Source organism: Pantherophis guttatus, chromosome 1 (assembly GCF_059756535.1).
Source record: "Pantherophis guttatus breed Tessera chromosome 1, ASM5975653v1, whole genome shotgun sequence".
In the NCBI taxonomy this organism is placed as follows: Eukaryota; Metazoa; Chordata; class Lepidosauria; order Squamata; family Colubridae; genus Pantherophis; species Pantherophis guttatus.
In genome coordinates, this window is record NC_142063.1 from 275,850,090 (window position 1) to 275,871,247 (window position 21,158).

The window sequence follows — 21,158 nt, forward strand, 5'->3', positions numbered from 1 at the left end:
TTTTATACTGTAGTTTTTCTAATTTGCATTGTATTTTACTGTTGTTTTTATAAGTCTGGTTACATACTTATGTACTTTTCTAGAGGGGTCTCCCTAAATATTAAAAATAATAATACATCAAAACATAAACTAAGGCTCTTGCATTTATGTGTTGTTGAAAGACATTTGCTTATTGTTTTGACTTAAAAACTTTTTAAGTTAAAAAAACATTTGTAGTAAAAAGATGGTCAGAAAATTAAATTTCTCAGAACAAAGTTCTAACTGCAAAAAATGTGAACTATTGATTTGATGAGGAACAATTTTTATTTAAAGCTTGTATCAAACCAGCTAAAGATACGTAATCAATTGAAAAAATATTTCGTACATCTGCAATCAGGGTGCTTTATGTAGGTGGTTAAAAGTGAATCCTCTTAGTGTCTTCTGACAAGTACATGTAATTGTCCCTTCCCTAGAAGATGACTAGCCTTGAAATGTATCCAGATAGCATTTTCTTTTTTGTGGATTAGAAGACACAAGGGCAGGCAGAAGATCCTGCCCTGTTTACCTAGTGATTGTGAATCTCTGAATTCAGTTTGTGTGGATATACTCAGAATACCTATCTACGTCTCTCAATCAAGAACTGTGTTTACAGCAAGGGAGGCACTAAGGTAGTAGAGATAAAATGCTTATAATCATAGTGTTGACTTACTACCAGGCCACAGCACTTTTCTCCCTCCTCTGCTTATTTTCCCTCAGCAGCCTCACTTTTAAAAACAATCACAGCTAGATTAGATAATTAAAAACAGGGTTTATAAATAAAGCTAACAGACTTTTGACTACAGTTAGTGTCACTGCCTGCTAAAAACAGGCACACGCGTGCACACACACACAGTTTATCAGATTACAAATTAGTTGCTGTGGAATAGGCTTTAAAAGAGTTACATAATTACAAAATAACCACATTGTTTCAAGAATTTTTATAATCTTTTAATCAGATTAGCTTTACAAGCAACTCGAGAGCTCTTTCAATAAGGAACACTGATTTTCAAAAGTTACATGACTTTATAATAAATCTGCAAATGAATCCTGAATTTCTTTGCCTGCTAGATAAAAGTCTTGTTTTACAGCTGGCTAATGTCATGAAATAAAAATAGCATCATGAAGCTTTATCTTTAACCAGGACTAAACAGAAATACAGGCCATAAGACAATTTAAAAATAGTCTGAAACAGGTTTCTGTTTGGTGATGCCCCAGGCTGAAAATTTAACTGACGTGAACTGTTTTCAAATGGGCATCAGAGGCCCGGTTTGGTAACTTTTGTAAATAATGGAGATATCCAAGAGATTGTATATCTCCCCAGCAAGCGCAAATGTAAGATGCTGATTGATACCTTTGAATAAAGGGACAAAAAAGTAAAGTCTTAGGTTTGCATTTTAACACATTAAACATAATACAAAAGCAGTTAAAAGTTAGATTTACTAGGCCTAAACTGTGCATTGCGCTGCAGGCCAGTCAGTAAAGAATTAACACTCCTTGGCCAGGCTTCCAGAGGCACTTAAGAGTAAGATGTGTTTTCTTCTGATTTACCAGGATGAAGAGAAAAGTCAAACTATTACAAGTTTTGACAGCTAGTAAGTAATTTTTGGAGAAGGGAACAGAAGGGAACAAAAAACCAAACTTTTTTTGTAACTTTCCCCAGCATGTTATTATAATGTTGAATTTTCTCCCTTCTGTCAATGGTCAGTAAGCACAATCCTTGTTGTTTTTCATGTTTTACATGAATAGTAAGGTTTTTTTTTAATAAAAATTACTGAGCTTTCCATAGAAAAGGACTTTTAAGAATATAAACTATACAGATGTTAAGTTGTATACAGAGAAACATTTCTGTACACTTACTTTATTTTGATTAAGTGAGGCAAAAAGGGATTGGTGATGCTATCGATAAGGCTGGGAGAATTTAAAAGCTTCCCCCTTCAGGGAATCACATTTCAGCAGAAAACTAAAATAAATTTCACATAGCTGGTAAATGAATGTTATTGTTCCTCACTTTTCCCCCCCAGAAACATTAGACCATGTAAAAATTTCTCCTTAGTATGAAATCCTTCACATATTAAGCCTGCAGTGATGCACTTCAGTCTTAATGTATTTAATATACACCTGACATCATGTAAGAGGATCAAGGGGCAAACAGTAAAGGATGAGGGATGGTAATGCTTTGAGAGAACACTTATCTCTGATTTTAACTTACACAAATGAGAGAAAGCTTTGAAATGAGTTAAGACAGATCTCCCATCAAAGTAGTAGAAGGGGTGTTGCTTCATCTAAAAGCCTAGAAAAGCCCTTACAGTTTAGGTATTGAATGATATTTGTGGACAGAATCCACCTAGTAATTCATCTGCAGAAGTTGCACAAGAGCCCAGCTTTTCTTTGAAGAACTGCATTTCCATCAAATGGGTTCACAGATGAAGTTCCCAGTGGAGTACACCCATAGCGTTCAACGCTATGACAGTACAGAGAGTATCAAGTTCACTTAGTGGCCAGCCAGTCACTTAGAAAACCCAAATGTTACAGATTAAAAAATGGTTACTTTCCGGATTCAGTAAGTAAAGCCATAAGTAACTGAGAGAAAGACAGGCATCTGTTTCATGTTGCTTAAGTTTCAGAGAGAACACAATACAATCAATCAAATCAGTATAAGATATGAAAAAAATGGGTTCTCAGATGATGATTAAAGTGCTCCTTTTTGGATTTTAGGTAAAAAGACAATCATTTACTGGCATTTCATTTATTTAAATTAAGTTTTATATGATAGAATAATGGGGAAAATAGCAGATTTACAAAAATAGAGAAATGCTACTTTGGAGAATGTTTTGTTCAATTTTGATCACCAAACCTAGTTATACAAAATTATTTAAACTCAACATTTATCACTTTTTTAAAGAGGAAGATGAACAGCACTGAGCTGAATAACTGAATGTCAAAAAATGAATGATAGAAAAATCTCAAATGTCGGGCACTTCATGTGTAAACTGTTTCTTGTCAATGCTTATCTTTACATTAGCAGTCACAGGACTGGAGTCACAATCATGGAGTACAATGCTTCAGCAGTTAAAAAGCCATTTGATGTAACATTGAAACCCATTGTTTACCGATTCAAAATCTTGATTTGGTGCTGATTTTCTTTTTCTTATTATTCACATTCAAAAGTTAATAGGTATCATCAAGGTTTGATGAAGGTGAGGTGAAAAGAGCCAGAATGTAGAGGAGGGAACTGTAGACCAAAGGCTTTACAAATGTTCTTTCCCATCTGAATCTGAAGGTTTATTTAGTTCAACTCTCACACCTTTTTCACCTGCAAAAAAGGGAGGATATTATATGAAAAGATGGTACTGAAACACGGATTTGAAATAAATTATAATTTTTCTTTTATTAAACTTTAAAACAAAATACATATTTTTAGAACTTCACAATTAATGCCTGTTTGAAACCAAGTTAAATATTATTAAAATAATTATTAACCTACAAGACATACTGAACTATACAAAGCTGAATTTGATCAATGACTGAATTTGAAAAAAAAAAAACCAGCATCAAGGCACATCTTTGTACTTGGTTTTTGAACGTTAAAACTATTTTTATTATATTATTTTGTTATAATTAAGTAGTTTCATTTTTATTCATTCATCTAATTTATATGGCCACCCATCTCACAAAAAGTGCCTTTATAGGCACTACAACCATAATTGAGCCCACAATTAGTCCTTCAAGTGGGTGACACAGCAGAGAAATCTGCCTCCTGAGTCCCACTAAATGTAGTTCTGACAGGACCACCCTTTTTGGCTGGAACTGATAGGACAGGCAAATATAGTTGGGGAGAAATGGTCCCTCAAATAATCTGGCCCATGTAGGGCTTTTTAAGTAAGAAAAACAGCACCTTGAATTGAAACTGAAAACAGACTTATAATCAGTGCAGCTTCTGAAACAGTGTTGTATTGTGTGTTGTTCTAGAGACACAGATAACTGCATGTGCCACTGCATTTTGTATCAGCTGGGGTTAACAGTTTTATAGTTTTAATTCTAACTTAACTTCTGTGGACCTCACTCCATATTTAAGAGGTTCCCTGACATGTCTACCGTCCCTGTCACATTTTTATTTGTTTATTTTATTTGTTCAAATTTGTAATTTTTGTTTGATTAAATAAACAAACAAACAAAGTTTCCAAATACTCTTCAAGGGCAGTCCCACACAAGTAGAAGCAAAATTTCAGGACACTTCAGAGAACCAAGTAAATAGATCTTCATCTTTTAAAAACTACGCATGTGCCTATCCAAGGCTATATACTTTTTCCACTTCCTTCTTACTCTTACACAGCAAAAGTCAGCTAGCAAGGAATTTCTAATAGAGATATATAATTCTATTTTTGCCAAGTAGTCAGTTTTAGTAAACTATACCCCTAGAGTAGATATTGCTTGACATTTTAATACAGTGATAGTAGCTCAATTTCTATACTCTAGATTAATGTAATTTTGATTAAACACAATCTTTAAAAATAAATTAATATAGTCCTACTAGACTAAATTCAAGTAAGAAATTTGTAAAAACACTCAGTAAGAAAATATGGCAATTTACTTACCTGTTAAGTATTTTACTTTTGCACGGGCTCTTTCATCTGCATCAAAATACCACACTGTTATTGCGTACCTTTAAAAGAACAAAAAAGGCGAAGCAGTAATGGTACATTAAAATAATGCTTCTGTCAAGATTACTTGAGATTATTTCTATTATACTCAGAAAGTACAATTCCAACACAATTTGTCAGTTTTTTAGAACTATTTTCTCCCTTATGTGGTGCCATGAGTATCATGACCTTTCATAATTTATATAAATTATTAGGGAACTAGGTATTTTTAAAAGTGAAACTCAAGATACTTACTATCTTAATTTCTCTAGAACAGACCTCTGTAATTTATGGAAATTCATTTTAAATCAATATGAAAATAAAAAATATTGAAGTATGTTGTATCTTTGCTAATTAATGTTCTTTATAAAATAATTTTACCAGTCTATTAATTCTTAACAAAACATCTGAAAGATCGTCCTCACTTACATCACGTAATGAGTCCTTAATTTTTCAATTTATAATTGAAAGAGTTTACTTTTTGCATTAGTTAAAATTGTGATGTCTTGATATTCTAGGAAAAGTTACTATCTCTAAATTATCTAAATATCATTTCTGTAAGTACATTTCCTGATATATGGATTTCAACTCTCAGAATTCCTCAGCCAGCATGGCTATTGCTGAGAATACTGGGAACTGAAATTTATACATTTGGAGAGCACTAAGATAATAGGAGGCTGTTTTATCCTTTAAATAAATAACACCACAATAGATTAAATTTATTTACCTTTTTTGCAATCTCTGAAAGAGGATACATACAGGCCCAGCCCAATTAACAACATAGTTAATTTCTTTATTTCTTACATTCAATAAACAGAATCACTAGACTTTTTTCGCTAAACCCAACTCCATTAAAGCAAGATCCATTAAAGGTTCATTATTGCAATATAATAGTTCAAAATTCTAACTTTTTATTTATTATATATTCTACAGTATTTAAACTGATAGACTCTGATGGCCCACAAATAGTAGCAGCAGGGTAGATCCCCAAATTGCAATAAGCATTTTAAGAGGGTTTTGTTCATCTGTAACTTTCTAGAAAGCAATTAATGTGTTTTTGAAAGCTAAAACAGCAAGTTTTTAACATTTCACGCCCTGCCAGGCTTCTTTAAAATCTGTATGCATGATTTATTCATCTCACCTTGTAGCAAATGCAGGCTGCACTTCATGAGGATTGCGGCGATCAGACCAGAAGAATAGCAGTCTATCAAATTTAGGTTCAATATCAGCAAACTGGGCTTTGCCTTCTGGGAATATTCGAAGAATACCTCCACTTACCTTGAAAAAAATCCAACAGGATTTTACATTTTTAGTAGTTATCAGTTATTGTAAGATATTATTATCTGCTACGATAGGTAACAGCAATAATGGCAATGCTTCCTAATATTCCAAAATTCTTCAGGATGAAGCAAAAGTAACAGAAAATTACACAAAGGGCCATCAAACTAAGATGATACAAATTACGTTCTGGTTGTCTTTCCACAAACTTTCCTAAAGATAATTCTTCCTCCTCCTTTTCCTTTTCAACAAATACATTGAGCACCACAATTAAAGATATAACACATTTGGTGCTTATTACATTTTCATTTGAATCACTTTACCAATAACCACAAATCATGATGTTGATAAAAATATAAGCTGAGGGTAGGCGAATTACTTGAGGCTAAAGGTCTTAGTTTACATAATAGAATTTCCAATATATTTTTCAAAAGTACAACCAGAAAACATTTTAGATCCTAGGCAAAATATATTTGCCCTTTAAACCTAGGCTTGCTTGCAATCTTAAGAATGAATTTGCCATATATTCAAGGGAGCCAGTCAATAATTTATGAAAAAACCAGCTTAACTATTTTTAGACTTACTTAAAACAACTTAGCATAACACTCAACCATTTATTACAATTAATATAACAAGAATGCCATTTCTTAATATATGTACTGTAAAACCTTCTCCAAAAATAGAAAGTACCTTGGCATCCCAGTCTTTATTAAGGTAATATATACACGTAACACATCTTCCATCTCCATTTGGATTATCCACATGTCGCACATATCCTGTTCCATTGCCTGGGTAACAAGCTACCATTGCCTACAATTAACAAGAAAGGACAAAACATGAACATAAAGGGATTTCTTCTCTATCTCAGAAAATGGATTTATAAATTTCAGCATTTTGAAAATATTTAATAAATCTTGTGAAAATATTTAATAAATCTTGTGAAAATATTTAATAAATATGTAAATGAATATGTGTAACATCCCTGAAACTATTTTTTAAAAGCATATTCGTTCAGACGGTTGTCTAACACATTAGGGTAATGATAGCTTTATATATATTGACAATGTGTAAGCTTTAATCTGGTATAGTTATTGTGCCAGCAGTAACGTGGGAAAATTAGGTCAATGCTCAATAGTCTTTACCATCTTATATTTGAAGATTAAAACAGGAAGAAACCAAAATTACTTTGCAAGATCTTTTTCTGGGCCTAGGGATATGAGAGGTCCCATTTCTTGGTTGTGATAATGATTTTCTTGGCTGCTATGTTTTAATTTTTGTAATTATTGTTTTATTGTTCACTTCTCAGAGTCATTCATTGAGATGGGAAGTATAAACTGAATAAACAAATAAATAAGCAATACATCTCTATTCAATATATTCAAGTGTACTTCTGCTTCCACAATTATTATTTTATTTTTTTCCCCTCTGCAGCTCTCTTGCTCCAGAGTTCCTTACCTCCCTAAACAAATGGCATACAGACATATGACCACAACTGAGCTCAGAATTCTGTTGCTAAGTTTAACATTTGTTAACTAAGTTTTGCCCCCTTTTACAACCTTTCTTGCCACAGTTGTTAAGTGAATCACTGCAGTTAATCACATGCTTGTTAAGTGAATTTGGCTTCCCTATCGTTTTTGCTCATCGGAAGATCACAAAAGGGGATCACATGATCTCGGGACACTGCAACCATCATAAATATGAGTCAGCTGCCAAGCATCTGAATTTTAATCATATGATCATGGTGATGCTCCAATAAATCATAAGTGTGAAAAATGGTCATAAGTCACTTTTTTCACTTTTTTAGTGACTGACTTCGAACAGTCACTAAATAAACTGTTGTAAAGTTGGGATTACCTATAAATCTTTTCTGTAAGTAAAGTGATATAACTTGAATGATCCACATTGCTTTATTATTAAGAACATTATAATTTGGAGGAGAATACAGAGGCCTTTCTATTAAATTTTAGCCTGCTGTTTATAAATTCAATTATATTATTAATAATGTACGATTAGGGTTTTTGCTGCCGTCTAAAGATAGTTATTAATACATTTATATGTAGTTACCTGCAAACAAACAAGGATGACTCTCACTGGCATTTCAAAAGGCTCAGACTGTGACCGCCGAAGTGGGCAGCCACCCCAGGCTCCTATCCGCTGCTGTGGAGAGCCACTGCCTATCAGCTGTGAGGCACAGCACACCAAAGCACCATAAAAGACCAAACCGTTCCTGTTTTGACAGTTGTAAAATCAGGGAGTTATATAGTACTAAAAAACCAACTTCTCCTCAGAAACTCTCTGGAGCTGCAAAATTAGCGTCCAAAAGAGCTGAGACTGAGTTGAAAAACTGGGGACTGTTACCAGGGAGGCGTGTCCTCAGAAATTCAACTCAGTCAATAGAGCTACGAGACTAGAGCAACCCCATCCTGGACTCTCCCGCCGATACTATGGAGAATGACTTTTCACTGGCATTTCAAAACAGTACAAAAAAATTTCAAAGAACACTTAAAAACAGACACATGAAGGAATTCAGGTATTACCTTCCTATAAAGAATTGCAAGGTTACTTTATATACTAGACTAAAACCTAAGTTTCAAAATGAACATGGCAAGGAATTCTACATATTGTTTGGGTCCGCACAACCTTCTACACTTTAAAATAGATTAACAAAGCACAACTGCTATATTTGGATAATATGCTCTATTAAAACAAATACAATACACTAGAGCTAAACAAGACTGCCTATTTCATATAATGCTAGGACAGTGGTATAAATCCCAACAATACACTGAATTACAAACTATCCAACAGCATTTTTAGCCTAGTTTAGTGTGTTGTATGAAGCATCTTAAGCAACTCTGAGTGGCTCATAACAACAGTAAAATCAGTAACTCTAAAACAACCATAAAATAAAACAGTAAACCAATCAAAACAAAAACCTTATGCCATAATCATCCCTTTAGGATGCTCCACAGCAAGCTCTAATTACTCTCAGTATGATCAGATGATCTTTTTCTACATTCCTCTGCAATAATAAGTTATTTTGTTGTAAATCTAAACAAATAAGTTATTTAGATTCCTCTCTAAAACCATCTCAGAAGAAAAGAATAGTTACCAAGAAAACTACAGAGATCTTAATGAATTAAGGAATTGAATACTAAAGGGATATTTTTTTTACCAGAAGCAATATAATAATATATAGTTTTAACTTTTATAGCCATATAATCATTCGTTCTTTGATGAGAATTTCCCTAGACATCGAAAATTAAAGGAATGAGGGCTACAGATAACAGACAAAACTTAACAGAGTTAACAGTTTTTTTTTACTACTCCTACATTAAACTATTTCAGGCAAGTCATTAATACCATGGTTAAAACTGGATCAAAGAGCATGCACAACTTGATAAGTCATATAATTTAACTGTAGTCTATGTGTGTGTGCGTGTGTGTAATCATAATATAAAATTCAACATACTGGATTGCTTCACATAACATAAAATAAGCATAATTGGTTTGGACATAGACCACACCAAGCTGGTGGTTCCAAGTATGAAACTTTTAGCACATTCGTACTGTGAAAGAATTTAAAGGTTCCTGAACATAATGTAAGAGTTTTAAGTATAGTAGTCATAATTTAGTATGCAATCAAGCAAGCATACATCATAGTTTCCACTATTAGCAGTTAGGGTTTCAAAAGGAAGTTGTTCATTAAAACTAGTGGAAAGTTTTGGCTTCGTATTTGACAGGTGCAGCATGATGTGTCTATTTTTGCTTCAGGCTTCTTTGTAACCAATCATGTTTTTACATGTCTGTAGTTCCTTGTTACTTGATAATAAATAAACCCATGGGTTTTTGTTTCAGGGTCTTGCTCTTGAATATTACTGAACACGTCTCTGTGTGTCTGACTAGGCTTTGCAAACCCCTTTCAATAAAGATGGGAAATTAAACAATCACACCAAATCCTGAAAGTAGAGATAAGTCCTTAAAAAAATATTTATCTTTTTTCCCATCTTTGCCATTTTATTAGTTTAAAATATAAAAGCAAATAATAGGAAAAATAAGGGAGGAAAAAGGGAAGAGAAAAGTGTAGAGAAGAAGGGAAAAAGAAAGAGAAGGCATTGACTTCCGACTGCCTTTGGTGCAGTAGAACAGGAAGTAACATTGAACCTCAACTTTTTACTTTTACATAATAGTATAAACTAGCCATTTCTATAACAACAGATCTATAGATGAGTCCCGAGTAGGGAAAATGAATTTCACTGCATTTCATACAATTGGGTAGAAGAAAAAAAGTATACGGCTTCTTATAGATTTTTCTCCCATAGCACTTGCTAAGAGCTGAAGTGGGATTTGATTCTCACTATCAAGAGAGTTGCTTCACAAATCTTTAGCCTCAGGAAATGAGCAGCAAAACTGTCACTGCTTAGAAAGGGTCAGAGGAAAGGACTCCGGATTTAAGCCTTGAGAATACATATGGCAAGATTCTGCATTCTTTTAGATACAGAATGTCTTTTCTTTAAATGCTTGACTTTCTAACTGTTTACAACAAATCTACTAATCTAACTTTGTGTCTGCTTGGGAATACAAAAATGAGTGTGTTCAATTGGTGTATCAGGTACGAGGTCTTGATATCATAAGATGTAATAATTTTATTGATACTTATCATTATCATGGCACTTGGTTATTTGGGCGATCACTTCTCTCCAGTTATATCTACCTGTCCCATAGGCAGAAGGGGCATGTTACAGGACTACCCAGATAGGGAATATCTTCAAATGGGATCTAGGAGGAAAGACTTTTCTGTCATCGTGCTTGCCCTGTGGAGCATCCTTTTCCCCCCCTTCCCCCAAGGTGAGGCTAGCTCCAATCTTATTGGTCTTCAGATGATATTCAAAACATTGTTATTTCAACTGGCTTGGATCCCATAATAGAGCAGAGCCTGCCAGATGGTTACACGATGGCCAACTGAATGTATTCTCTATATGGCTTCTCCATCTACTATTTTTAAAAATCTTTTTAATTTTATCTTTGTTGCATCATTGGCTTTTTTTTAATCTATTGGATTACCTTGTACTCTGCTCAGTCACTACATGAGATGGGTGGTAATATAAATGTGATTAATAGGTGGATGGTTGGATGAGTGGATGGATGGATATCCTATATTCTTAACAGCTATATGAAAACATATTGTATAATAATATTTTGTTTTTGCATGAACATTTAAAATTAGTCTGTTTCTAAGATAAATTTCAGATTCTATGTTCCCATTCAACTGGCACTATGTAATATAATATACTATGATTAAGATACCTTCAAATGTGTTATAAACACAACATTTTCAGTTTAATTTTCTTAAATATTTTTCTTTCAGGACTCTCCCTTGCTTTAAAAAATTACTAGAAACCCATCCCCCTTTGAGTCACTCAGAGATATTTCCTTACCAGATTTGTCAATGCCTTCAACAGAGTGGGAAATAAAAGTTCTTCAAAAATCTGGGACATAATCAGAGATCTATTTGCCTTGAAATTAGCCCATATTGAAACAGCACAATCAGGAATTGACTGTAGAAAATGTTTATGACATTTTGTATAAAATGTTTATAAAATTTGCCAAATTTCAATTCCATGGGAGTCATGGGTCCTGGATTTTGGATGCGTTCTGAAAGTTACTTCATTTGAGGTATCTTAATTGAAAATGTTTTGCCCTATATTTAACAATATTTACTCTATTAAAAATTAACATTGATGCATCTGCTGCCACTATCTTTTCTCGTGTTTGATGGGATTTTTAATATGGTATTCTTTTCAACACAGGTTGGCAAATTATTTAATTATGAGGTCCCCAAGAGGGTTTTGAGGGACCTTAGGAAACCTAAAACTATACTTTAAGAAACTCTGTTCCAAATGATATCTAATTTATATCATTATATGAAATGAAGCAAATATATTTGTTGATTATTTAATATGCTTTTTACTAATTGCAATCACCTGTCAGACTTCTGTTCAGAGAAGGTTTACACACAAAATCATTAGATTTATAAACTAGTATAGATATATAAAAATTATACCTAATTTACTTTAAAAATATCTGCTTAAGGCACAAACATCAAAACTGTAAACCACCATTAAATTATATTAATGCTTTTAATACAATAAATTTTATCCTACATCTTAGATAGTACAAGATAGCCCAATCTGATTACATTTATAAGTATGGTTGTCAACTGGGTTTTGAGAAAAATCAATAAAGATCATACAAAATTAGAGATGTGAAGATCCATTGAATATAAATAGAAAAGTTCAGGAAAAATGGGGGGATTTTACATTTCCATGTAAAAATAGTTTATAAGCTATAGCATAATATTTTCTTATTGAATGATATGTATAATTGTTAACTGATAAAGTGGCCTATATTAGAAAATACATGAAGTAAAAGAAATAAACTATTGTAGAAGAACAGAGAGTAATGGAAAATGATTAATCGTCAACAAACATAATAGAGAGAATTGATAACATTTGAAATTCAAAAAATGAAACTGTTTAGAAAATGTTTCACATGAAATGTGTGGATTCGCAGGGCCAATCATCACCTCCTTTTTCTAAACATTTTCCCTAAAAGGTAAATATTTTCTGAATTACTTTCTGTAGCAGAAGATAATATTGAACTACAAGACCTCAAGGTTCCTTTCCACTATATGATTCTATGAGATAATAATTTTTACTTAGCAGTGTTCATGCTTTCCCTAAACAAGCAAAAATGAAGATATCTACTTAGTGTTCAGTAGCTTATAGCTGAATTTGCAACTAAAATTAAAAATGTTTATATAAATTAAATTGATAAACGCATAAGCCTTAATAAGTCTTAATAAACTACTTTTCAATTTTATGCATCAAACACATCAACTTTATATCCATATATTCATATTTTAATTTCTCCAAAATTAAAAACAAAAAAGAATGCTCTGAACTTTAAAAACCATTTCGGATTAAAAGACAATAAGTTAATAGCAATTTAAAGTTTTCTCATAGCACCCCTCCTTTGCTCACTTGTTAAAGAAAGCAACATTCCTTTTCTAGCAATGTAATGGATATAAATATTTCCAACAATTTTGAATAACACTTCTTAATAAAAATAGGATAATGGGGAAATATACCTAAAATAAATGTAGATAATTATTTTTGAAGTACTCAAGCCATACCCCATCAAGAAAAAACTGGTTTCTTGTCCTGAATCTCAGACCTGGGGAGCAGACATTTGTATGATTGTAATTTCTCCTTCAACTTTTGAATATTGACATGACTTTGTTTTCTTTCCGTCTCTTGAATATTTCTCAATGTTTGCAAGTTTTCCCCCCTCATATTGCCAAATAAATGGGAACAACTATTATCATTGATATTTAATGTTTTGACTGAAAATAGAAATATATTTAATGTCAAGTTGACTGCTGGTTACCAAAACAGGACTAGACTTTATTATGATTCATCTAACTTAAGCATATTTTCTCTTTTCTTCCTGTTCAAACTATCTCAGTATATGTCTCAATCTACTCTAAAATCCCCCAGACGATCTAGGGAGACTGAGACTTGGTGGGAATTCTTTTCTCTGCTGTGTTCCTCTGTGAGCAGATGGGCTTCATCAAATACAACACAAATGTGACACAATAGGTATCACATTCCCAAACACAATCTACTTCAGAAGCTACATTGGAACCCACAAAGTTACAATACTTTTAACATTAAACATATTAGCAATTCTTCTTGGACGAACTCAATTTTCTTCAGGAAAAAACAGAAGAGGGAGAAGAAAACTAAAACGCCTAGAGTAAAAATTGGTATGCCACAAACTGAGCCCAATATATCCCAATAAGCTAATTGTATATATTTTCTCAATAACAACATTGCAAGTGAGAAAATGATGCTTTTCCTACAAAAGTGTCAATTCCTAAGTCAAGAGAAAGTCAACCTGGAAAATAACTAATTTTCTATGAAATAAACTCAGTCAATCTTTGCAGTTCTTTACATTATTTTGCACAAAAAGAATACATAACTTAAAAAGAAAACAGAAAAATTAAATTTATAAATTTTAAGATCCAGAAATGTATTCATCCTATTTTGAGATAGAGCTAGAAATGCTGAGGTATTTTTTTGACTTCATCTTCTGGAGCATTTTAATAAGAAGAGCAAAGAAGATGAACTCAAACTAGTATACCATGAAGGCTTATTGAGTACTGGAGAGATCAAACTGGCCTGTAAGACAGACCAAATGAAGAATAGAGAAGAGACAATGCAAAATATTACATGGCCAGTATATTAAAAAAAGCAAGCAAAGCAGATAACAAAACCTGGCAATGGCAATGGCTAAAAGCAAGAAAGCTGAAGAAAGATTAGCCAAGCTAATTTTGGCTGTACAAGACCAAGCTTTAAGAACAAATGCATACAAAGTCAGAAATGAGAAGACTGTAACAAGGAACAAATGAAGCTTCTGCAAAGAAGCTGAAGAAACAAACACCTAGTTAACTGCTGCAAGAAGACTGCAGAGACTGACTACAAACAACAGCATAACAAAGTAGCAACAATGGTGCCTTGGAAGATCTGCAAGAAATACCATTTGCCAGCAAGCAAGAACTGGTGAGTCCATAAAATAGACGAGTAGAAAATGAAGAAGTTAAAGAGCTCTGGGAATTCAGAATTCAAACAGATAAGTACTTGCCACATAACACTCCAGACGAAACAATTGTTGATAAGGACAAAAAAATCTGGATAGTGGATTTTGTTGTGCCCAGAGATAGCAGAATAGAAGAGAAAGAACTGGAGAAAATCACAATATGCAAAGACCTGCAAACAAAAGTACAGTGATTATGGCAAAAGAAAACAATGATAGAAATAGGAGCACAGTTGAACACCAACAGCATAGACAAAATTGCTATAGAGAAGAGGCACTTCCAGGATCCTAGAAATGACACCGTTTAACTAAAAGAACTTGGAGTGTGCCAACTCTATTCTACTAATAGCTTTAAACTATGGTGAACAGCAAGTCTTTACAGATATCATCTTCAGCATTTCTTAAGTTCCCTGATAAAATATATTTATAATTCTTTTAATAATAAAAAATGGGAATAATTGTTTTCTATAAAGAAAACTATATAAAACAAAGATTTCTAAATAATACTTTACATTAAAGGTTTTTATATTACCTTTTTAACAATCCTGGAGTTTTTAAATAGCTGTTCACCTCAAAACAAACGTTTTATTAAAGTTAAGCTTATGAGACTTACTCAAAGATATATGATGACAACCTACGGTTAATAATAATACATCTAAAACTATACTAAATTCTACGCAGCACACAAATGTATCATGGTCCCTTCATAAACAGCTGTAAGTTATATTAAACTGACAAAGTTACAGTACAAATTAAATTTGAAAAAAATGAAATTGAAAATTAACAAAGCTAGATAAAACAAGTTCATTTAAGAAATCCAGGTAGACCTCAACTTACAATAATTGAGCCCAAAATTTATGTTGCTAAGCAAGACAGTTGTTAAATGAGTTTCCCCCCATTTTATGATTTTTCTTACTACAGTTGTTAAGCGAATCACTGCTGTTGTTAAATAACATGGTTGTTAAGTAAATCTGGCTTCCCCATTGATTTTGCTTGTCAGGTCACAAAACCAGGATACTGCAACCGTCATCAATATGAACCAGTTGCCAAGCATCCAAATTTTGTTCACCTGACTATGGGGATGCTACAATGGTTGTAAATGTGAATAATGGTCATAAGTCACTTATTTCAGTGTTGTTGTAACTTCAAATACAACAAAAGGCTGTATGTCGAGGACTACCTGTAATCAGAGGAAAAAAAACAAGAGTTTTGAAAGCAGAAATAGCTAGTCTGATATATTGAAGTCACTGTACTAACGTAGAGGTAGCATGTTATGGAATAAAACATTCAGGTTTGACAGGAGTTAAACATAAGACAAATACTATAAAGACAATTGAATTTTATATATAATATTACGAGAATCTAAAAATGGAATAAGGAAAACAAAGATAAATGTTCTAAAGCATCTGGAGGGAAATTTTAGCAAATACAGTTTGAGTAGTAATCTGAGCTACCCCTGCTTACTAGCGTTCACTAAGAAGTTTAACTATTTCCTGTGAATAAAATACTGATCATATCATGTATCAAATCAGTTCATGATCAAAAAAGCTCTTATTTTTCTCAACTTTAGTTACATAATCTGTAACTTCTTCTATATTTCATTTTACTTTGACTTCACAGTTCAATCTGCTTTCTTTCATAATTTTTTTAATGTATATTACACATATTTTGATTTGAGGGCACAAGATAGTCCAGATCACAGAGGGCAAATGCAGCACCTTCTAAAGCAGTCTTACCTCCTCTTGGGGTTGTGTTTAGGAGGCTTGCCCTCTGAAACTGCTGCATCATTTTGGGAGAAGATATGGGCTTGTGTCTTCAAATCTAAACTGCTACATGGCTGTAATACACACACTCATATTTCATGAAAATATTCCCTGCAAGGCTTAAATGATATTTTTTCTTCAATTGCCCATAAAAACTATAGAGAGGGGCTTTCATATCATCATTTTCTTAGCAGTATCAAATGCACTGTTCCCATGAGGTTCAAAAGCCAATATATATCATGATTTGTTCAATTGAAACAGATTTAAGGAATTCTTAATTCAGATTATGTTTCATTTTGTCCTATTTTATAAACCACAATGAACATTTTTTTCTTAATATATGTGGGACACAAAGCAGTGTAGATAACTGTCCTCCTGACTCTTTATATTAACGGCATGCTTCAAAAGTATACTCTTAAGTGGGCAAAAATAAATAAAATAAAAACAGATCTGATTCCCTATGGTTTCCCAGCACAAATATTTATAGAAAAATGAGGACAGAAGCCTTCTCTCTAAAACTACACTGACTTAACCATGTAACATTTTAAACAATGCTGCTACCCAATTATATTTTAACTGATGATTAGCAAAGATACAACTTTTCTAACATATTGGATTTAAGAAGCATATTATTAATTCTATCACTGATAATTATATTATACTTTTATATAATTATAACATAATTATAAACATAACCCAACACTTTTTTAAATGAGTGGATACTTCCATATTTTAAACCTGTTAATTTTTTCCCACTCAGTTCTTTCCAACAAATGTTCAAGTGTTAATCCTCATCAAAATTTGCTTTAGCTTCTTGGTTACAGACTGAGAAGAGAGCATATAATCGCAGGCAATTTCTTCATCTTCAACTAGCCTAATGAAACATTTATGTTTAAAAAGAGCTGTGGCTCATCCTACATTCATTTACCTCTATATCATGTGCAAAGAAACAAAACCACAATAAAGATTTATAATACTTTCTAATCATAATACAGTTCTGCTATGTAATGTTGGTAACACTATGAAACTCTGGTCCTATTTATCAATGTTAAGTTCAATAATGTCCAATGCCTTTTCAGTTAACTAGAAGAAATAATCACTAAATCTCAGTAAGCAATAATTGTGCATAATATTGGCATTAAGAATCTTGTGTTATATGTAACAAGATGTGCATTTAGCATTACAAATTAATCAAGACTGAATAGGATGTCAAGCAGTATATTCAAATTCCCCAGGATTACACCATGATTACTTCTAGCTAATTCAACATTTAGCATCTATATACTATTATAGATATATGGATAAAATGAGAGAAGATAAGCACACATATTGACACAACTATGCTCTATTTTAACTGTTTCTCTTCCACACATTTGCTCAACTACAAAGCAGCACTTCACTTTATGAGTCTCATTTCAATCACCCCAACACATAACTCTGTAACACTACTGTGTCATCAATTGATTATATGAATATATATATATATATAACTGTGGCTTTAATTGGTTATAGGGAAAAACTTATTTTTTTTCAATGTTTTGTCTTCATTTCTCCTCTATGAACCTTACAATAGTATTAATATCTTTGAATTATGAGCAAAACCTCATGTTTTGGATGGTTTAACCAAGTGCTTATTTAATAAGCAATTATTCAATCAGAAGCATGTAAATTCTACTAAATTCAGTTGAGATTAACCCCAAGCATAAATATATTAAGAAACCCTCAGGGATCCCTTACAGAAGTTGTCTCCCAATCTTTCTGTGACCCTTACCACTCACCCACAATTTGAGGCCTTCAATTAATCTATTAAACCGCCCTAAAAATAAATGTGCTTAGGGAACATAAAGAAAGGCGGCCTAAATCAACAGCTCGAAGGCCTCACTGCCGACAGCTACTTAAGTACCACTAGAGCAGTGTTTCTCAACCTTGGAAGCTTGAAGATGGATGGACTTCAACTCCCAGAATCCCCCAGCCAGTAAGGCTGGCTGGAGGATTCTGGGAATTGAAGTCCACCCTTCTTCAAGCTACCAAGGTTGAGAAACACTGCACTAGAAGATGGCAAGAAAGAGGAGGGTGCCACTCACTTTCGTCCTGCCGTTGATTTTGTAGTTACCCAGTTTGCCATTGCAGTGGCGTATAAGATCGTCCATACTGTTCATAAGCTTTCCGATGGTCTTGCAGCCAGGCTCTTTGCCTTCCACCCAGGTGATTTTATCGCCACGAATGTCCCTGGAGGAATCGCTCTTCTGACTGACCAGCTGCCCGTCGGTGAAGCGTCCGGTATGGTGCAAAGCCCGAACCTCCTGCTCGATCTGCCCGCCCAGCTCCTTGCCCAGAAAGTCATCCACCACGCAGATGCCATGCTTGTTCATGCAGGGCACGATGTACTCCAAAGCCAGACGCTGAGGCACCAGCGATTTCATCTGCCCATTGGGGCGCAGGGACGCTTCGCCAGTCAAATTGGATTTATCCCGGTAGAAGTGCCCCGCCTCCACGGCCGGACCTGCCGCGGCAACCGCCGCTTCCTTATCCTCCTCTTCCTGTGTTCGGGCTCCTGGCGCCACTTTGGCAACGTGGTTGTTCGTTACCACCACGTTCTCCTCCGAGTTGGTGTCCCGCTGCGGCTTGGCGGGGAGCGCCGTTGCTTTTTTGGAAACCGCCGCCGCCGCCCTCTCCTCGCCGTCCCGTCCTGCAGCATGCGGGCGGCCGTGGCGAGCGCTCTGGTGGAAGGGCTGGTCGCAGCCGCCGCCGCCGCCGCCGCCGCCTGGCTTTCGAGGCTCAGCAGCGCCCCCTTCTGCCGCCGGGGAGCCGCCGCCGTCGCTTCCCCGACAGATGAGCTTGTGCTTCTTCCAGTCCTGACGCTGATGCTCTTTGCTACAGTAGAAAGAGCTGCGGCAGCGGCCGCAACGGAGCAGGTTCTCCATCTTCCCGCACAGCTCGCAATACTGCCGGTCCCGTTCTTGGCTGGCGCTGCTGCTGCTGCTGCCGCCGCCGCCGTCGCATCCCCCGCCTTGGCCGGCCCCCCCGCCGCCGCCGCCGCCGCCGCTGCCACTCCCACCGCTGTCATTGGCCATGTTCTCGCGTCCCCCTCCTTGGTCGCCCCTGTATTTTTTCCGGGGCCTCGGGAAAGAGGCGAGTGGCTCACTTCATCATGGCCGCCCCCCTGGCCCGTCAGAGCTGCGCCGCGGCTCTGCTGCTTCGTCCGCCTCCTTCTCTCCTCCTGATGGGCGGAGGACCGCCACCAAACCCCGCCGCCTTCTCGCCTGCCTCCTGCCTCCTGCCTCCTACCGACGCCTCATAGCAGCTTCTGGCAAATGGGGCCAGAGGCGTCCTCTACAACTCTGCGGCTCTCTTTTTTTTTTTTTTTCTCCTCCTCCTCCTCCTCCTCCTCCGCCTCCTCTTCAGGCAACGTCCGCTGCCGGCGCGAGCTCTTCTCTCTCCCCCTCACAACCCCACTCGCCCTATCTCCTCCTCCTCCTCCTCCCTTCTCACCGTTGGCCGGGCCTTTGGGGGGGGGCGGGGCTTGAGCCGCCACTCTCCGGCTCTGCTTTGCACGTACGCCACTTCCAGTCAGTTCACTCCAGAAGAAGAGGGGGGGAGGAGCGCGCACGCTCCCGTACCACCCCGGAGGTTCAGTAAAGAGGCGGAACCCGGGTGGCCACGCGCGTTTAGGGGCTTTCCTTTCTTTCCCTCTTGCGCGAGGGTCGGGGCCGCGTGGCTATGGGGCGGAGGACATCCGAGGCGGAGGCGGCTCCTCCACCCGCTGGACCCTCAAAAGCTCCGCTGTAGCTTAGTTGAGCGGATTGAGAAGGGACTTTGATTCGCATGTACTAGCGAAATCTCCTTTCTCTCGGGTGCCCGCGACTCATTTTCTAGTTTTGAGTCTCCCAAATTGTAACGCAACTGGCCGCCCGCCCGCCCGCAAATCGGCGGTGCGTAGTTTATTTGCTCTGCGGGCCGAACCCAGAAAATCTGGTTGAGTAAAAGCAAAAGGGAAGCCAGCCTATCGTTTGAAAACCTGACCAGGAAATTTACAATGCCGCGAAACGTTGTAGCTGCTAATGTGAAAACACAGGAAGTATTTCTAGGTTTAAAACGCAACATTCCTCCCACCAGAAGAAAGCATAAAGCCGTGGTTTTCAAACTTGTTCACTTTTAAGTTGTGTGGACTTTTGATCAATTATTTTTAATAATCATTGTTGTAAATGTATAATTTTTGGTCTGTAAATTGCTAAATTCTGGGAGTTGAACTCCACACACCTTAAAAGTTGCCGAGTTTGAAAAAACGCTTGGGTAACGGAACTTACTTCGTTCCAACAACCAAGCTGTATCCAGCTATGTGTGACTCTTAAGTGTAGAAGTTATGTATGTAGTACATTGTAAAAATTTAGAAAATTTACATTAAAAAAGATGGACATTGTTATTTAAGAGTAGAGTCCGCTGCCTTGTTTTGTCTACTTGGAATTCTATTCATGCCAGAGGAAAAATAAATTATTTGGTCTATCCACCCCTAACTTGCTATTCACAGATGTATCAGGTTGATTGGTTTTGATTGATTATGGCTGTCAAGTTTATGTCAGCTCTTAATAATCACATATTCCCAATTATCTGTGGGCTAGCTTTTGAACAGTTTATGTCATGGGTACATAAGGATGAAAAATTTTTTGTATAGCTCCTTCCTTGTTCAAGATAGTTATGTATATAGTATGCATCGCTGAAAAAGAATACATTAATATTTAAAACATGCATTAAGATAGATGGAAATTTTAGAAATAATTGGTGAGTAACCTATATACAGTAC

At 35.7% G+C, this 21,158-nt stretch overlaps 1 protein-coding gene across 1 annotated transcript; it reads right to left on the minus strand.

The window, feature by feature from the left end:
* Nucleotides 1-944: 944 nt before the first annotated feature.
* On the minus strand, nucleotides 945-19,882 carry EGLN1 (egl-9 family hypoxia inducible factor 1). Its single transcript, XM_034428353.3, has 5 exons — nucleotides 18,442-19,882; nucleotides 6,627-6,746; nucleotides 5,800-5,936; nucleotides 4,614-4,681; nucleotides 945-3,331 (listed from the first exon to the last, which is right to left on the minus strand). The coding sequence occupies exons 1-5, from the start codon at nucleotides 19,429-19,431 to the stop codon at nucleotides 3,267-3,269; spliced, it is 1,380 nt and encodes a 459-aa protein (XP_034284244.2). The 5' UTR covers nucleotides 19,432-19,882; the 3' UTR covers nucleotides 945-3,266.
* Between the last annotated feature and the right edge of the window lie 1,276 nt (nucleotides 19,883-21,158).

What these genes read in the sequence shown, in the direction of transcription:
- EGLN1 (XM_034428353.3), bottom strand. Translation starts at nt 19,431, where the DNA reads ATGGCCAATGACAGCGGTGGGAGTGGCAGCGGCGGCGGCGGCGGCGGC. An exon ending in AAATCAACGGCAGGACGAAA is followed by an intron (nt 6,747 to 18,441) that starts GTGAGTGGCACC and finishes TGTTAATTGTAG; the next exon opens with GCAATGGTAGCTTGTTACCC. An exon ending in CAGCCTGCATTTGCTACAAG is followed by an intron (nt 4,682 to 5,799) that starts GTGAGATGAATA and finishes GTTCTTTTAAAG; the next exon opens with GTACGCAATAACAGTGTGGT.